At 47.5% G+C, this 20,068-nt stretch overlaps 1 protein-coding gene across 2 annotated transcripts in view; it reads right to left on the bottom strand.

The window, feature by feature from the left end:
- The window catches only part of LOC138296716 (cytochrome P450 2K1-like), a 412,132-nt gene that overhangs the window by 264,085 nt on the left and 127,979 nt on the right, over window positions 1-20,068 (bottom strand). For both annotated transcript variants that reach the window (XM_069236117.1, XM_069236116.1), the window contains exon 2: window positions 11,759-11,921. In XM_069236117.1, coding sequence (XP_069092218.1) covers window positions 11,759-11,921 — 163 coding nt within the window. The remainder of the gene's footprint in view (window positions 1-11,758; window positions 11,922-20,068) is intronic.

The raw sequence follows: 20,068 nt of genomic DNA, 5'->3' as shown, positions 1-20,068 counted from the left end.
GGGCTTTGCCTGGCTTCAACTGGTTCAAGGAGTGACTCCCTGTTTGCTACAGGTGAAAAATTGCTAACCAGAGTCCCCTGCACCAACTCCTGAAGAAATCAACCAGCTGACCACTGTCCAGTGGCCAAAAAGGAGTTTGCACCAGGTGCATTGTGGGAGTTGTAGTTCACACCCCCAAGGATCATCTCAGAGCGTCTGGAACCTTGGGATGAGCTGTGGACCCCAAAACAACCTCAAAGGAACCTTAAAGGAAAACGAGCTGCACTTAAAAAAAAAAACGAAACCTTTAGTTTCGGTATTTTTTCAGGGCAGGTAGTGGTCCCTTGGACCACTACCTGCCCTGAAAAAATAGTTTTGGGTCCATTCACAAAGTGGAAGGGGTCCCATGGGGACCCCTTCCAATTTGCGAGTGGGTTACCATCCACTTGAAGTGGATGGTAACTGCGACACCCTTTGCGACCGCATATGCGGTCGCAAATGGTATTGCATACCACTCCGAATCGCAAGTAGGAAGGGAACACCCCTTCCTATTTGCGATTCTGAAATGCATATTGCGAGTTGGTTCTGACTCGCAATATGCATTTCTGCATTGGAAACTGGAATTTGCAACTCGCAAACGGCATTTTTTGCCGTTTGCGACTCGCAAATAGTTTCTTGCATCTGGCCCCATGTCCGAACGTAGAAAGTTGACTGGGATCTCACAGACAGCGTATCCGAGGAGGGCTCCAAGGACGTCGGATTAAGATCCAGGTTTACCCCGGTCAAAGGATTTTCACCTCGAAAAAACGACTAAGTCCGAAGGTAAAAATCTCCACCAAGGGCTCCCGTGATGCATATCCGGAAAAGAGTTCCAGGAGGTCGGATTGGACTGGCAGGTTCGTCCCGCTGAAGAAAATCTTCCGAAAAACGACTAAGTGTCAAGGTAAACTTTTGACCGAGGCCTCCTGCGGGCTGTAGCCGAGCCGGGCTCCATCGCGGTCGGCCTCAAACTTTGACTTTGCCCCGGTCGAGATGCGACCAGATGACTAGATTGGCGCTTTTTGTTTCTAGGCACTAGAAAACAAAAATTCTTTAAAAATTCATATCTCCGGTTCCCCTTATCCAATTTTATTCATTTTTGTGTCATTTTAAAGATAAAAATATAATCTATTTTTATCAATTGGTTTTGGATTTTTAAACTGTTTCCTGTGTTTTATTTAATGACTGTTTTGTGATCTTTGAATGCTTTACACTGTCTCCTAAGTTAAGCCTTGTCGCTCGTTGCCAAGCTACCAAGGGTTGAGCTGGGTTTAATTTACTGCGACCTAACTGGACCTAAGTGGAGGTTAGTGGCCTATTGCTAAGTGTAAGTACTTACCTGCCCTTACCAATAACCCATTTTCCAACAGCCATACACTATAAAAGGAATTGACCACAAAGCCCAGCCACACAAATTTCTTATGAGGATGTGAGAAATATATATAGCCTGAGTTTGAAGACTTTACCTAGCCCAAACATCAATGAGTCCATGATTTCTCATGAGCTGATGAACTGCTCTTTATACTATGGGTTTACGGCCCATGTACATACCAGGCTGACATGAATTCTCAATAACATCTATGTGTAGACTAAAATCACCACACACTATAAGGAGAGTTGGCCACAGAGCCAACTTCACATCCAAATACTCTATGACTGATGGTTCGTCTAGATTAGGGCCATAAATGGAGCATAAAGTAACATTTGACACCCCCAATATGACATTCTACCATTGCTCACCTCCCTGCTCTCTGCTTCACCACACATACATTCCTTCTATGTAAGATTGCCACTCCCCTCCAGTAGTTCCCTATGAAGTACAGACCAAAACAGTATATCCCAAGGTCTCGAACGGAACTCTTTTGTGCCCAGCAATGTGTGTTTCTTGTAAACAAATAACGTCTGCACCCCTTGGTCCTAGACCCTCTGCACCTTAGCCCTCTTGAACCTATCATTTAAGCCACTGACATTACCTGTTCATATACACAATTTGCATCCTAGTGTCATGGTGTTTAACCAATTTCCAGAGCCTGACTTAGATAAAAAAAACTAGCCTTAACACAACCTATTCCTTATTCAATAAGATGCCCCTTCACTTCATCATGCCCCTTGCATTCCTTCCCGAAACCAGTTACTAGGGCACCTCCCACTGAACATCCCTTGCCTCCTCATTTTACTATAATTTCTTCTTCCCCCTTTGGCACACCACCCTCCTGTTATCTCTCCCCAACCCCTGCGTCTTTCCCTTCCACCCCCTCACCATACTGTGGTGAAGCTTTCAGACCCATGCTTGGTCTTTGTGATAGTACATGTACCTGTTAGACCTGGCATCCTTGGCGTGGTCTCCCCTAACTTTTTGCCTCTGCTTCCCAGGTTGTTGCTGTGTGCTGGACTCTGTTTTTGCTGTTTTTGTTAATCTGGGCACTTTACCACTGCTGACCAGTACTAAAGTGCAAGTGCTCCCTATGTGAAATTGTATGTGTAATTGGCTTTCAATGATTGGCATGTTTGATTTACTAGTAAGTCCCTAGTAAAGTGTACTCGAGGTACCCAGGGCCTGTAAATCAAATGCTACTACTGGGCCTGCAGCACTGACTGTGCCACCCACATACGTAGCCCTGTAAGCATGGCTCAGACCTGCCACTGCATTGTCTGTGTGTGCAGTTTTAAACTGCCAATTCGACTTGGCAAGTGTACCCACTTGCCAAGCCCAAACCTACCCTTCTTATACATGTAAGGCACCCCTAGGGTAGGCCCTAGGTAGCCCCACGGGCAGGATGCAGTGTATGTTAAAAGGTGGGACATGTACTGATTTATTTTTACATGTCCTAACAATGAAATACTGCCAAATTTGTTTTTCACTGTTGTCTCTCTCTCAGACGTTAACATGGGGCTGCCTTTAAGTATTCTTAAAGTGCAGATTCCCTTTGAGAGCAGATAAAAATCTAGAGTTTGGGGTCTCTGAACTCACAATTTAAAAATACATCTTTTAGTGAAGGTGTTTTTTAGAGTGTTAGTTTGAAAATGCCACTTTTAGAAAGTGGGCATTTTCATGCTTTAACCATTCTGTGACTCTGCCTGTTTGTGGATTGCCTGTCTGGGTCAGACTGACAGTTGGGCTGTTTGTGAATCTCCTATAGACATATCCTGATGAGCCATCTGGGCTAGAGTGGAGGGGGGAATGGTCACTTATGGTCACTAATGGTCACCTAAATGGGCTGTGCCTGCCCTCACAATGCAGTCTCCACCCCCCTGGTGTATGTCTGGGGCCTGGCCTGGGCAAGGCAGGATCTTGTGAACAACATAGACTTTCCTTTGAAGTGTGCCTACTTCAAAGGGAGAAAGGGGTATAAGTAGTGGACCCAAAACCCCAGACTTGAGATTTCTTCAAGATCACTTCTGAATTCAAGAGGAACCTCTGCCAAGGAGAAGAGCTGAGAAGAAGTGCTGCCCCTTCCTCTGACTGTGCTTTTTTGGGCTATCTTGCAGTTGCTTCTTCTGCCTGTGAAAGGGGACAAAGACTGGACTTTGTGGTATATCCTTGCTTGAGAAGAATCTCTTAAGGCTTGGACTGAGCTTGCCCCCTGTTCTGAAGTCTCAGGGCCATTACAGACTTCCTCTGCCAGCACCTGGACTCTCTGCTGAGACACCTGCCCTGCAGACTGGTGCCTAATCCAGTCCCTGGGCTTTTGAAAGGAGAAGCTTGTGGAAAAACCAAGTAAAACCAAGTAAACCGACTTCGGACCAACACCACTGCCAATCCTGTGACGCCACCTGCAACCAAAGCCACGGTCCTCGCTGGAGTGTGACGACCCCGCAGGCTCAACACTGCTGCAGCCTCGCTGAAGTCCGCGACTCCGTCGAAGTCACCGCACCATGTCGTGACCGTCGGATATTGACTCCACAGGAAGTGCGCAGATCCAACGCTTCACACCGACATTGCCTCACCTCCAAAACTCCGCAGCAAGGACCCGATGCCTCTTTGTGACGCCTCAGCTCCTTTACTCTGTAGCACCGGAACCAACGCCACCTCGGATCCAGCGACGCCACGATGCCCGTCTAGGTGCACCGGCTTCTTTCCTCATTTTCACAAGGTACTGTACCTGGGGGTCTGTGTGACTCCGTGACCTGCGCCATTGGCGTCGGATTGTTGGGAATGACTCCGTCACGACGCCGTGATATCACCTAATTGAAGCATTTGTGTTTCTAAACACTATTTTGGTGTTCAATCTTTGAAAATTCATAACTTGACTTGTGTATGTTGGATTTTTGTCATTTTGGTCTTGTACTACTTAGATACATATTTACTATTTTTATAAACCTGTTTGGTGTCCATTGTGTAGTGTTTTACTGTATTACTGTGTGTGTTGTTACAAGTACTTTACACATTGCTTTTGGGTTAAGCTTTTCTGCTTATGCCAAGCTACCAAGGGGGTGAACAGGGGTTAACCAGGTGTGTTTCTCATATTCCCTGACTAGAAAGCGTGTCCTTGCTTGGACAGGGGGTAACGTGACTGCCAACCAAAGACTCAGTACCCTTCACCCTCCTCCCAAGACATAACATTCATCAGTCAACAAACCAAACAAAAGGAAAAATATATTGATAAAGCAAACATAAAGAACATAACTCCCTGCATAAAACAAGCAGCTAAAATCATGCCCAGACTGATTTTCTTTGTCCTACCCCCAGATATTGTGCCATAATACTCAGATCATACTCTCAAGGAATCTTTTCACTTTAATCTCCAACAAGAATGTGCAAGTTTGGCCATTATAGTTTGTCTTAAGCCTTGCAGGATTTAATAGACGGGCCAGTGCCCCTTTGTCCTGAAATGGCCTAATCACTTGCCTCAACCTTCAATGTCTCAGAATGTAGTGTGACAAAAGTCTGGTCTCACAAAGAAAGAGCACCCATCCACACAACGTGTAGAGTCTGGGCAGGCCTTTTTGAAAACTGCCTTTTTGAGGAGGAAATTCCTGAAAAAAAAATATCCCTAGGTTTTGCACTTCCCTGGTCGGCCTTTTTCAACATAAGTGTAAATTTGTGGGCCTTTTGAACTTCATGATACCAGTTCCATCCTTCCAGCTCTGGGAAGGAATTCTGGAAAAGATTGACAACAAGCCTTACATTGCTGCCCACTGCACCCTCCTCTATTCCCAAGATTCTTAGATTGTTTCCACTCAGTGTCATTTAGCTTTCCTCCTGGGCTGCCGAGTGATCTTTTTTGAGGGACGGTCCGACTCCAAAACTGCTACCCTGATCTCTACTGCTGATATCCTCGCTGAGATCTCAGAACACGTTTTGGCAATCTCATGTATTGCCCTTGAAACTCCCTGGTCGCAGCTCAAGCTCTCCTGCTGTCAGAGTGGGTTTCCTCTCTATGTAGCACCATCCTTCGATAAATGGATTTAAGAGTTGGTGTCTCAGCCATCACTGACCATTCCAGGACTAGATGTTCTCGAGTCTCAACCAAGCTTTCATAGGAATGTTGTTTTGTAGCATAATCCCATTTTAAATCACCCCCTGCATTAGCACTTCAATGCACTTTTCCTGGAATCTTTCACACGGTTTACCAAGTGTTGCCATCCACTCTTCCCCTGGGGTAGAGTCAGTCTCCTTTCTCAGTAAATTGTCCACTGAATCACTTTGAGAGGTCAGAGTCATCTGACTGATCTGACCCATCTGACACTGAAAGACATTCCACAACCCTGATGTCTGAGCCAGTCTTTGTAACATCTGTACCTTTCTTACTGTGATTTCCCTTTGTGTTATTACCCTGATGGGCGCCTAATATCTAGGGGGGCCCGCCTTGCCTAATGAGTCCTCCTCTCCTTGACCTCCATTGTTCATAGCCATGGACATTCCTGTGCACATGCACCTCCCCCTCCAATCTTGAGAGCATGCCCCCCCTTGGGTTCCTTCCACAACCACCCGATACATCATTGAAACCTTCCCTGACCTGCTGATCGGTAAAAGTGGACCAGTCTCGCACCAATGCAGGGGCGTGGGTAGCATCATCTGTCTGTAGTTCCTTTGTGGCATCCAGCAAATACCCCCTGCAGCTGATATAAGGCCTCATTATCAGTTCAGCGGACAGTTTTGCCCATCCACCGAACTTCAGATGGGGAGATTGACACCATTGTGGGCACCTTCCCGCCGGGCCCTTACGAGTTTCCGGCTAGGTCGGCGGTCAGAAACCTCAGTTTCTGCCCGCTGGCCAGCAGGAAACAGCCTACAGCATTGTCGCCAGCTCGTAATCGAGCCAGCAGCAATGCTGTAGGGTGCAGGGTGCACCAGACAGTGAACATTGTGAGGGTACTGGCCAGGCGTCCCCTGCACTGACCATGCCCCAGCACCCGTTCTCCACCAGCCTTTTCATGCTGGTGCTACCGCCATGAAATCGCTGGCAGAAAACGAGGTTGTAATCCCCAGGGTAGCGCTGCTTCCTTCTCCCACCTGGTTTGGGTTGTTGGTCAGGTATTCAGGCTCACATTCTTGGTTTTCAGTCGATTTTGTTGGGGCAACCTGGCCAGTTGCTGTTAGCCCTTGATGACTAGCAGATTTCCTCAGCAGATCTGCTACAGTTGATCTGACTGTGCTCTGTAGTTCTGTGATCTCTGACCTGACTCTGGCAGAGGTGCTGTAGTGGGTGCCCCAACGGGCTTTCTGCATTTTGACTTGGCCCCGGAGCTTAGGGCTATTCCATTGAGAGACTTTGTGGCTCCCATGTTCTTGAGGGCCATAACTCACCGAATATCAGCCTCCAAAAACTTTTTTTCCTGCTGCTGCTATTTTCCATTCTCCTAGCACCACAGAATAATCAAAACAGATGTTGCACTGCTCCCACAAGCACCCGGCCCAATGCATTTCTGCTTGCTTCCCAAAATCAATGAGTTAACCCCACCTACAACAATTGCACTCAGAGCGCATACTTTGGGAGGGAAGTTTCATGTGAACCTCTGATGTCTTCTGGAAAAACAACTACATTCCAGGAGTCTCTGTAGAGCAGAAGATCTTGGACTCGGCCATCTCACACAGCCACCTTCTTACTCCGCCCCAAAACCATCTTGATTTCGAGAGAAACAACAATGTCTTTACTAGGTTATTCATCGGCTTTAGATCAATATAATATTGACATCTGTGAGAAACTGGGATGTTTGTCGACTGGGGTGTGAGCGATGATCAAGCGCCAGCTGCACTCAATTACAGAGTAAACCACTAAAGTCACTAAATTAACTTTTGCTTATCAATTGGTAGTTTGGCACAAAAACACTCACATTTAACTTGGAGGCAATGTGTAAAGTATTTGTACAGTACACAAACAGTTATAAAGTGAAAAAACAACACAAGAAAAATCCCAAATCAATTGAGAAAAAGAAAGTATATTGTAACACATTATTTGACACTAAAATGACAAACATCCAATCAGTAGAAACAGAGTTATGAATTTTTGAGGCTTAAGGTTAAAAATAGCACATAAAAGATTAAAGCACCAACTGTGGACATATGGTCCCCATCAGCAGTACATCCAAGGGTCTACAAGGATATGGAGACCTCTTGGGGGTTCAGGATTCACTCAGGCTGGGGGCTGGGTGCAGGTTCATGGTGGTGAGAGCCTGTTATGTCCCTGTGGCTCTGAACAGGAAGCTAGCAAACTAGGCCTTGGAGTCACTCTTAGTAGTCCTGGGTACAGGTGTAGATAAAGGGCTCAACAGCAGGGCTGGACTCTCAGGGTTCAAGGCACGCTCCAGGAAGCAAAGTTGTTTTTCCAGGTACATCAGCAGTATGCCAGAGCACCCAGCAGATCACAGCAGAATGAACCCTCAGACAGAACTTCCACAGGTTTAGTGAACTAAAGAGTGGGTCTGAAGGCCCTATTTTTATATCTTGTTGTCCTTCTCCTGGAAAGTGGGAGAAGTTTCTGGAAAGATTACTTGAAGTTCTTCAAATTTCTCAGCTCCCCTGCCATGGCTCCAAGCTAGTGCAGTCAGAATACAGGGTCTTTAGGCCCATTATCATGAGGCAGGACACAGTATATTCAGCTGCAAGTGGGGCTGTGCTCAGATACACCTCCAACAAGCTAGTTAATGGCCCATTAAGGCAATCCTAATTCCACTATTGTGTGACTCTTAGGATGGATTTACAAAGTCTAGCTGTCAGCTACAGCCACTCAAGACAGGCTGCAGACACAAAGGGCTAAGGGCCGGAAAATGCCAACTTTTTCAAAGTGGCATTTTCAAAATTGTAATGAAAAATCTGACTTTACCTATGAAGAGGTTTTATCATTTCAATTTCATAGGTACCAAACATGATATATCTACCTCCTCTCAATTAGGAATTGCAACCTATTAAAGGTAAGAAGGAATCCTTAATGTTACCCTGGGGGTAGGACTCGCAGTAGTGAAAAATGACTTTGGGAGTTTTTCACCACCAGTACAAATAAAACCTAATAGAACATGTCCTGCCTTATACTTACATGGCACCCTGCCCTATGGGCTACCTAGAGTCTACCTTAGGGGTCACCTATGTATAATAAAAGGAGAGTATAAGGCTTGGCAAGGGGGTTAAAATGCCAAGTCAATATGGCAGTGTAACAATGCACTCAGGCCTGGGACAGGTCTTAGAGGGCTACTCAGTTGAGTGACAGAATAGGTGCTACTGGCCCACTGGTAGCATTCAATTTACAGGATCTGTGTATATGGTATACCACTCTACAAGGGACTTACAAGTAAATTAAATATGCCAGTTGGGTATATGCCAATTTAACCATGTTTTAGGGAGAGAGCACAAGCACTTTAGCACTGGTTAGCACTGGTAAAGTCCACGGAGTCCTAACGCCAACAAAAAAACAAATTCAGCAAAAAGTGGATGGTTAAAGGCAAAACTCATTTTTAACAGTATCAAAAAAACAATATTGATGGTTCAAATTTCTTTTTGGAATTTTTTATATGGAAACAAGGGGTGATGCAGCCCCTGCCAACATAAAAAACATATAGTTAACCAACCAACCCCTAACCCCTTCCCCTCCCTGTCCCACCTCCCCCAGGTGCACAATTATGCTATCAAGCCGTGAGGGATAGACACAGGGCTACTGAAACGTCCTTCCTCCTACCAGTTCAAATCTCTAGGGGCCGTCCCTCTCTAGGAGGCATAGGAGTAGCAGGTATTTAGGGTAGGTCATCTTTATGAACTCTCCTGAGAGTAGGGGCAGAAAAGGGTGCCACAGCTCTCTGTACGTTTGCTCTTGTGCCGTAAGGGTGAGTGTAAGCTTTTCAATCCCCAGGATCAGCCACAACCGATGTAACCATCCTAGCTGTGTAGGGACATGAGGGGTTCCCCAGTGAGTCAATATGTTTTGTAGGGCTGCCCCTAGGGCTAGGCCAATCTGACGGCCCCACAGAGACTTAAGCGGGAGCATCAAGGGGTTTGGTAGGCCCAGTATGATGTTTGCCAGGAATCACGGAAGTAGGGTATTCAAATGACGGTCAATGTCATTTAAGATTCTCTCCCAATAGGAGGCCAACTTTGGACATTCCCATAGAAGATGGATCAGCGTGCCCGAGTCGCTGCATCCCCTCCAACACAGGTGTGAATGCAAATGGTCGCTCTTGTGGAGCCGGACCAGGGTGAGATACAAGTAGGTAGCAATCTTCAGTGCAGTCTCCATGCTAGTTGTGCTGTATGCTGTGTGGTGTGTGGTAAGGCTGAACTGGGCCCCTCATCTCAAGTACCGCTGGCCCATTAGCGGCAGGGGCAGGCCCGTATCTGTGTCGGGCAGTGCTGCACGAAGCACTCTGGGCACCAGTCCCCCTCCAGAACCAGTGGAGAACAGCATCCACTCCGTCTGTCCTTAACAGGATGAAGCACTCTGGGCACCAGTCCCCCTCCAGAACCAGTGGAGACTGTTATCCACTTGAGAGACTGTGGCTTTGCACTCCCCAGGATGTAACAGTGGGCAACCCACCCACTGTTGAGACTTGTGTGACTGTGGCTTTGCACTCCCCAGGATGATACAGTGGGCACACCACCCACTGTAGAGACTTGTGAGACTGTGGCTTTGCACTCCCCAGGATGATACAGTGGGCAAGCCACCCACTGTAGAGACTTGTGAGACTGTGGCTTTGCACTCCCCATGATGTAACAGTGGGCAACCCACCCACTGTAGAGACTTGTGAGACTGTGGCTTTGCACTCCCCAGGATGGAACAGTGGCCATGGAGGCCCCTCGTGGATCTGGCGTCGTGGACTCATCTGGCTGAGGTGCCCCCCCTTCCCTTCCCTCTGAGGTGCCTGTAGTTTTGCTATCTGATGCCCCTGCAGTGTTCTCTCCGTTGGAGTCAGGTATCCTGTGTGGGCTTTGCCCATGTGATTTGGGCCCAGTGCCTGCTGCAATGATCCGACTTGTACATTTATGTATATAAAAGTATTTGATGCGTTATATATTTTTAAGCCAGTAATACAATATTTTCAAATGTTTAGAATCATTTCCTTTTGTCTTTGCCTTCTTCCAGGGGGATTGGGGGGGGGGGTAACTGTGATGTATTGCTATGCATTGATGTGTGTGTTGTAGTGGGTGAGGGTGGGGGTGGGTGTGTGGCGTATGTGTGTCCCCGTATTTTTTTCCCTCCCCCCTCCCCTGTGTCGTAGGTGCCGTACTCACCGTTGTCTTCTGCGTCGGCGTTCGTGCTCCTGGTAGAGGAGCAGGAAGACTATCGCTGGGAGGATGTGGAGTTCGGGTTCCATGCTGTCCTGATTCCTCGTGGGGTGTATGGAGGTGAGCGTTTTCCGTTCGAAATGGCTGTTTCCGCCGTGTTTTTATCGGCGGGGCAACCGCCCCGGAAAAGGTGGCGGATTGGTAGGTTGTGATAGGGTGTAGGCCAGGGTGCTGGGGGCCTAAGGCCCCCTCTCCTGCACCCCAAAAACAGTTTTTTCAACATGTAAGGTACACACATGTCAAAAGGGCATGTGTGCTTTACATGTTGAAGTTAAAAATGCAGTTTAACTGCATTTTTAAATTTTGCACCAGGTTACCACCTGGTTGCAAAGCATGGTATTTTGAAAGTGCAAAATGCCATTTTAGGAAAAATCGCAATTTGTGTTTTTTCCAGAATCGCTTTGCGACCTGGAAATTGCGAATCGCAAATTGCGACTCGCAATTTTCAGGTCGCAACGCAAGAAATCGCTATTTTAGCGATTTCTTAGTTGTGGTCTGCGAATGCATTTCATGCACCGCAGACCACGGTTTTTCACTCGCAAACGGCCGATTTTACCGTTTGCAAGTGCAAAATAATTTCATACATCTGGCCCTAGATGTCTTCCTTAATCATTTGGAGCACTCTCTCTCTCTCTCTCTCTATATATATATATATATATATATATATATACACACACACACACATTTATAATAAAAGATGCTCTTCTTGTCCATTTTTAATGTGCTATTTATTTTCTTGTACATGTTTTAAATATCAGTAATTGCATATACATTTTGAAATGGGTCTGATATTATGCTAATGGATTAATGGATTTCAAAATAAAATGTTATACAAAATGAAATATTAGAGATTTTCCTAGCCACTCCTGCAAACGTAGTTGGACAATTCTGATTGTAGTGTATGTTCAGAGATTTTGCCAAAATAATCTTCTTTGATGTGAAATCTAGGGGATGAAATTGGCAAGCATGTTTTTTTCTTCTGAATATCAGTATAGTGGTAAGACTGGTAAAGGTGCGAGCACTTACCAAGGCCTTCATCCGTTTTTTGAAATATATGGATTTTTTCTCTTTCCCCAAATTCGTCTGCATGATTTACTAAAGCATCCTTTACTGTCTTGTAACCAGCCAAAACAACACATTTCTTCCTTCCCATTTGAACGCTGAATATTGGTCCATATTCCCTGTATAACTTAAATGAAAACAAAAAAAGATTTCAGTTGTGCAAAAATACCCTCATGCTTTTGTTAAGTTCAAGGATTCACCACACCTTCTAAGTAAAATTCTTCAACGGTTTATTTCTCATAAAACTAAGACCACCAACCCTCAAAGGATAACTTGACCAACAGCCAGAATTCAAAGGATAACTCTCAACTGAGTTTGGTGCTCTCTGACATAATTGGCAACCCATATTCATTTGTCACCTAAGCAACCATGACATATATAACATGGTAAAGAGACAATTAGCAGATCATAACATATCTTTTCCCCATAAAATATTTTCATTTAAAACAATTGAACAGCCTGTTTCCCCATACAATATTTTCATTTAAAGGAATTGAACAACCTATATAAATTGAAGTGGTATATTATTTGCAGCACTAAACAAATCTGTAAATCTTAAATGTAAATTCTAACATTTACATAAAAAAATTGTATTTTTTGTCGAACTGGTTTATTTCTAGACATTTCAGCAGATTCAACATGAATAGAACTTGCATGGGCTTTATCTGATTGGACAATTGCATTTTCATTCATGAAATCATCACCACCAGGCAATTTATCATTACTCCATTTAGTCAATCTTGACATATTCCGCACATCACCTGAATCCAGAACCACTACATTTTTCTTTAATTTAGCAATGATAAAAGGCCCCATAAACTTAAGGCAACACTTTTTTTTAACAATGCTGATTTCCTGACCAATACCTTACCTCCAACCTTCCAGGGATTTTCCCATGAAGTTTTCTCATCAAATCTAGCTTTATACTTTTCCTGGTGGGATGTTCTACGAAATTTCAGATCATCTTCATATAGATGTACATTTCTCTTGCCAACACTTAGTTTCAACCAGGCTGGATTGAGTTTATTGTGTGATCTCTTACCTCTCAACGTTGTAAATGGAGACACAGAAGTTGCACTATTAAGTGTGTTATGATGAGCACACCATGTTTCTCTCAACACAACTATTCATACTTTCCAACAAAGCCTTTGCTTGTGGTGAATGCAAAGTTGTTTCGTAGCAAACAATTGACAAATCTTTGAGAAACGAACACATCTCTCATGAGACAAATTGGACTCCACTGTCTGTAATCAGACAGTCAGGTACACCCTCCCAGGAAAATTCTTCAATCAGGAACTCAGTTACCGCTTGTATGTTTACAGATGGTGAATACCCATTTGGAAGTATAATCAACCAATAACAAAACATACTGCTCTCTACCCAGAAACTCAAAAGGCCCTGCTTCATCCAGTCCCTAGTTTGATCCAAGGTTCTGTGGGAATCTCAATCAGAAATAAGGGGGCTGTACATGTTTGTTTACACTTCTCACTTTTCTCACACTGCAAACAGTCCTTCACAACCTCTTCTGTCTGATGAACAATTCTTGCCAACTAATACCATTCACACAACGTAGCTTTAGTCAAACTCCTTCCAAGGTGTCCTTCATGTGTCAAATGTATACGTTTATCTCTCAGATTGCAAGGCGGTATCACCCGTTCACCCTTCAAGAACCTCCCTTCCACTTTGCAAAGTTGATCCTTAAAAATTAGATAATCATTTAATGAGCTTGGAACTTCATTGTTATCTGGCCTTCCCTTGACTACATGGTTCTTAAGGATTACAGAATCTGTATTCTTACGGTTAGCTTCATACCATTATTTGTCATCAATCGCAGACTCAAATACCCATCCTACCAATGTGGTATAATCACCAAAAACATCCTCTTTTTACTTAATTGGTAGTCTTCATAAACTGTCTGCAACTGCATTTCCTTTTCCTGGAACAAAATTTTATTCTGTGAAGCCTTCCATCCACCTCTTTATTCTTGGAGATACATTTTCTACCTCTCTACACGCGAAAAATATGCAAAGTATACAATGATCTGACCATATACAAATTATATACCCCAAAGATAGAATATGAAGTAATGAATTGCCTAAGTCAAAGCCACTGCTTCCTGCTCAATTACTGGATATCTTTCTTCTGCCCCCTTCAATGTGCATGACGCAAAGGCTACCACTCTGCCCTCACCATCCTCCACTTAAGATAGCACTGCTCCTAAACCCAGAACACTGGCATCTGCTGTCAACACAGTTTTTCACAAGCATCAAAATGTCCTTATGTGGGTAGTTTTCCAATATTGTACTTGATGTCACCAAAAGCCAGTGCACATTCTTTTGTCTATTCAAATTGTGAATTTGTTTTCAAAAACAATCTTAAAGGTAGTGATATACTGGCAAAATCTGGGATAAATTTAGAACAGAACTCAGCTAATACCAATCATGAACATACCTGGCCTTTGTTTTGTGGTGACGGATGTTCAACAATACTGTTTGCCAAGTCCAAGCATGGGCTTATTCCCTCACGAGAGATTGTGAGTCCCAGTAGGTGACAGAGGTCACACAAATTTTATACTTCTCTTTCTTTATTACCAAATCAGCCTCCTGCAATCGGCTTAATACTTGTCCCAACTGCTCATTATGCTCTTTCTGGTCATTGCCACAGACCAATATGTCATCTTGGAAAATAAGTATCTTATGCAACCCTTCTAGTATCTCCTTCATTACTCTCTGGAAATAAGCAGCAGAAGAAGCTAGCCCAAACAACATGCAAACAAACCTATAGGCCTCCAAAGGAGTTACAAAGGATGTTAAATGTTCAGAGAACAAATTCATGACACTGAAAATCTTGACATATTTAATCAAGAGTAAGTTTCTGAAATATTGGCTAGGGGTTGTCTATCTACATAAATATGTTTGTTCAGTCCTTGCAAATCCACACATATTCTAATCACTTTCCCATCATCCTTTGGTGCCAAGACCACTGGAGCCAACCACTCCGAGCACTCTAATTCCTCAATCACTCCAGCAACTTGTTTTATCTTTTTCAGGGGTTCCATCATCAAGTGTGCTACTTTCCTTACTCTACCTACAAATGGTGTCGTCCTATTTTTAATAAATCTTATGTTCAAAGTTCTTCAGAAATCCTAAGTTGTCACCAAACACCTTGGGAAACTTTGAACACATTTTCTGGTAAACACACTTAGGCCCTCATTACAACCCTGGCGGACGGTGTTAAAGCGGCGGTAAGACCGCCAACAGGCCGGCGAAAAATAATTTGCAATTACGACCATGGCGGAAACCGGCAACAAAGACAGCCACTTTAACACTCTGACCGCCACGGCGGTACAAACAAACAGCGCGGCGGTCACCGCCAACAGACAGGCGGAAGACAATGTACCGCCCACACTATTATGACAGGCCAATCCACCACCTTTTCCGGGGCGGATTCACCGCAGATAAAAACACGGCGGAAACAGGAATTTCGAAGGGAAAACGCTCACCTCTACACACTCCACGAGGAACGAGGACACCATGGACCCGGGACTCCAAATTCTACCTGCGATAGTCTTCCTGCTCCTCTACCAGGAGCACGAATGCCGGCGGCAAAGACCACGGTGAGTACTGCACCTACGACACAGGGGAGGGGGCACACACACGCAACACCCCCACCCTCACCCACTACAACACACACACTAATACATATCTATACATTATAGTTACACCCCCCCAGACCCCCTGGAAGAATGCAAAGACAAAAGGAAATGAGTGTAACCATTGTATTATATTAAAAAGCAGTACTAAAAAAAAATACATATATACACTATTAACAAAATATACACCAAGAATAGTAGTCCAGGTATTGAACCATTTATAGTCCGTGGACCACTGGGCCCAAAATGCATGGGCGAGGCCCACACTCGATACCAGATCAAAACAGAGAGAACACTGCAGGGGCTTCAGATAGAAATACAACAGGCACCTCAGGGGGAAGGGAAGGGGGGCACCTCAGCTGGATGAGTGCACGACACCAGATCCACGAGGGGGCTCAATGCCCACTGTTCAATCCTGGGGAGTGCAAAGCCTTAGTCTCTCAAGTCTCTACAGTGGGTGGTTTGCCCACTGCCATATCCTGGGGAGTGCAAAGCCACAGTCTCTCAAGTGGATAACAGTCTCCACTGGTTCTGGAGGGGGACTGGTGCCCAGAGTGCTTCATCCTATGAAGGACAGAGGTAGTGGATGCATGTCTCCACTGGTTCTGGAGGGGGGCTGGTGCCCAGAGTGCATCACTCACCCCGTGATGGTCCCAGTTGCGTCAGTGCCCCTGCCGCTCATGGGCTAGCGATGCTTGATTTGGCGGTGCCCTGTTCAGCGGTGCTTGAGTTGGCGGTGCCCTGTTCAGCGGTGCTTGAGTTGGCGGTGCCCTGTTCAGCGGTGCTTGATTTGGCAGTGCCCTGTTTAGCGGTGCTTGAGTTGGCGGTGCCCTGTTCAGTGGTGCTTGCCCCGTTCAGCGGTGCTTGATTTGGCGGTGCCCTGTTCAGCGGTGCTTGAGTTGGCGGTGCCCTGTTCAGCGGTGCTTGAGTTGGCGGTGCCCTGTTCAGCGGTGCTTGCCCTGTTCAGCGGTGCTTGATTTGGCGGTGCCCTGTTCAGCGGTGCTTGAGTTGGTGGTCTTTCATGGCCCAGCGGGTCTTGTGCTGGCATTCCTTCATGGCCCAGCAGGGCTGGGGCTGGCGGGGCCCTCCTGGGCAGCTGGGCTGGGGCTGGCGGGGCCCTCCTGGGCAGCTGGGCTGGGGCTGGTGGGGCCCTCCGGGGCAGCTGGGCTGGGGCTGGCGGTGGCCTCCTGGGCAGCGGGGATGATGGCGGTCTACTCCGCCGTGCTGCTCTTCCCAGACTTGCCGTGTTTCTTGTGGCCCTTCCCCACCTTGTGAGGTGTCACAGCTGAGTCCACACTCCTACCAGGACCCCTGGGAGCGGCTTTGGTGGCTGGAGTCTTCCTCCTCTCCCGCCGGGCACTGGCCAACTTCTGATGCTTCACGGGGGGGACTGGCTGTGCTGTGGCTCCGTGCCACACTGGCTGTCCTGGTGGCCGGTGCACTCTACATATCTGTGACTACAGGCACCACTGGTCCCGGAGATGTTGTGGCTGAGGTGCTAGTTCAGGACCTATGAGATGGATGGGGTGGGGGAGGTGAGGGAAAAAGGTCAAGGCTGGAAAGGAAAAGTTTTTGGGACACACTGGAACGGGTAGCTGCATGGGGTTTAGGAGTGGAGGAAGAGGTGGTGGCAGTAGGAGGTGTACGTTTGGTGACTTTGGGTGCAGGTGCATGCACTGGAGGCTGTCGTGAGGTGGATGGCTGCTGGGTGGGTGTGTGCCTGCATTTGTGTATCTTGGGAGGGGGCGTCACAGACACACTGGGAGAGGACACAGGGGACGTGTGAATGGTAGTGGGGGTGGTGACTGCACGTGAGCGGGGTGTGCTGGTGGGTGTGCTTGTGAGGGACGTAGTGGCTGTAGAGGTAGTGCATGCAGGTGTGTGTGTAGACGAGACTGGGAGGGAGGAGGGAGACGAGGAGGAGGGGGACACAGTGGAGGCAGTGGATGTTGGTGTGTCTGCATGTGTGTGATGCTTGCGTGAGTGCCTGTGTGGATGTGTGTTGCTTATGTTTGCCTGAGCTTCCCTTGTGTGGTGAGGTGTGTGCTTGCTGGTCTGATGGTGTGCTTGGGATAGGAAGAGGTACAGGGGATTGGGTCTGGGTGGGGTAAGTTGGAGGGGAGAGGCTAGACACAGGGACAATGGCTACCATCAGTGCTGAGGCCAGAGTTTGGAAGGCTTGGTGAAGTGCCGCCTGACCAGAATGAATGCCCTCCAGGAATGCATTAGTTTGTTGCAACTGCCTTTCTACACCCTGGATGGCATGACTGCCCAACAGTGAGTGACCTGAAGAGGTCAATGGCCTCCTCACTGAGGGCAGCAGGGGTGACTGGGGCAGGGCCTGAGGTGCCTGGGGCGAAGGTGATGCCCACCCTCCTGAGTGAGCGGGCACGGGGCAAAGGCTGAGGGGCTGCAGGGAGGGCGGTGCTGGTACGGGGGGGTGGCGGCTGTACCTGTAGATGTGGGGGGCACGGATGTTGCCCCCACCACAAGGGAGCTCTCATCAGAGGACGAGTCTGTGTCACTGATGTCAGCTCCTGTCCCCGCCGTGGAGCTCCCCTCGCCCTCCGTCCCACTGGTGAATTCAGAGTCCGTAGTGTGGCCCCCCATGGCCATGTGGGATGCAGCTCCCTGGTGCTCCGGTGCCACTGCTCCTCTGCCTGATGATGCTAATGCATACAAGAACAGGGAAAACACAAAAAGGGGGGGAACAGAATAAAGACATGTTGAGTGCATGGATTACCGCTACCGTTGGCGGACAAGACAGACACAGAAGCCCCCGGCACTACGCCGCGCTCTTGGGCTCTACAGTGCACTTCCTGGGAAATGGCCTACAAGGCTATGGATGACATCTGCACACATAGATGACACAGGGGCATGACTAGGTGTAGTCGGCACGCTACAGAGGTGGGGTGGGGGGCCACAGGGCCATGCCTTACAGAGGGGCCTAGCCTACGGAACTTGCCCTGGACTAGGGAAACCCACAGCCCTCCTCCCCCACCCATACAACTCCACTGCGCGCAAAGTCAGCTGAATGAGAGTGTACTCACCCCCTTGTGTCTGCTGTGATGCCCTCAAGCTCCCATCCAACTCCGGGTAGGCCACCGCCAGGATCCTGAACATCAGGGGGGTCATGGTTCGACAGGCACCCCTCCCACATTGGGAGACCATCCCCAGCTGAGCCTCCGCCGTCTTCTTGCTCCAGCGGCGAATGTCCTCCCATCTTTTCCGGCAGTGGGTGCTCCGTCTGTGGTAGACCTCCAGGGTCCGGACGTCCTTGGCGATGGCACGCCAAATATCTTTCTTCTGGTGGGCGCTGACCTACATGAAATGTACAGGGGAAGAAGAGAAGTCATTACCAACTGCACCGTCAAAGTGAGTGGCCCCCATCCCTACCCTTGCCATGTGGCACATGCACCCACTGTCTTTCATGCACGCAGAACTCTGCCCCCTTCCTTCTTACATCCAGCCCTCTCCACACAAGCATTGCCCATACAACATGGTCCCTGTGTACTTACCTGTTTGTCTGGAGGACCGTAGAGTAGCGTGTACTGGGGGAGGACCCCATCAACAAGCTTCTCCAACTCCTCTGATGTGAAGGCAGGGGCCCTTTCCCCAGACTCACGAGCCATTGTCTCTTCCAGACCGAGGTCACAGCAGCACTTGCAGTGTAGGTCCTCTCCTGTAGAAGATCAGGTATCGAGTGATTGAACAGATAAAAAATATGGCGGTCACTTCCGCGGCGGTGCGTACCATCACCGCCGGCGTACATCGTCATTGGCTCCTGGGACCCATAGGGTCCAATGTTAACCAATGCAGCATTGCGCCGCGGTCTCCGACCGCCTATCGCAATGGTGTACAACGCCAGCGCAGTTACCTCACATCCCATTGTCCCACTTTAGAGGTCAGGCAGCCGCCATTTCAGGGGCCCACATGGCCTAATTTCCAACTGCGTCACACATACCTAGGCCTAGTCTCAACACACATACAGGCCACCTTTTGTGTATGATTGGTGTTCTGGGTAAACTGTGGGTACGTACCTCTGAGTTGTTTGACTCTGTGGTCGCTGTTGTCCTTCATAGGCACCGTCCGCTGGGACATGTGAGGAGATGGCGGAATCCTCCGGTGTACCAACCGCTGTTGGACCTGTCGACAATGGAGGAGCGACATTTGATAATCACCTACAGGTTTGACCGTGCCACAATCCAGGAACTGTGTACCCAGTTGGAGCCAGACCTGATGTCAGCAATCCGCCATCCCACAGGAATCCCCCCTCAAGTGCAGGTGCTATCAGTGCTCCATTTCCTTGCAAGTGGGTCATTTCAAACAACTGTGGCCACGGCATCGGGGATGTCCCAGCCTATGGTTTCCAACGTATTGTACAGAGTGTTGTCTGCCTTGCTGAAACACATACAGAGCTACATTGTTTTCCCTAAGGTGGAGGATTTGCCTACAGTGAAAGGTGACTTCTATGCCCTTGGACATATCCTCAACATCATAGGTGCCATTGATGGGACCCATGTGGCTTTGGTCCCCCACCCACAGGAGTGAAGAGGTGTACAGAAACCGGAAGAGTTATCATTCGATGAATGTACAGATGGTATGTTTGGCAGACCAGTACA

The sequence above is a fragment of the Pleurodeles waltl genome, chromosome 5 (assembly GCF_031143425.1).
Source record: "Pleurodeles waltl isolate 20211129_DDA chromosome 5, aPleWal1.hap1.20221129, whole genome shotgun sequence".
Classification (NCBI taxonomy): Eukaryota; Metazoa; Chordata; class Amphibia; order Caudata; family Salamandridae; genus Pleurodeles; species Pleurodeles waltl.
This window is presented reverse-complemented; position numbering and strand designations above follow the sequence as displayed.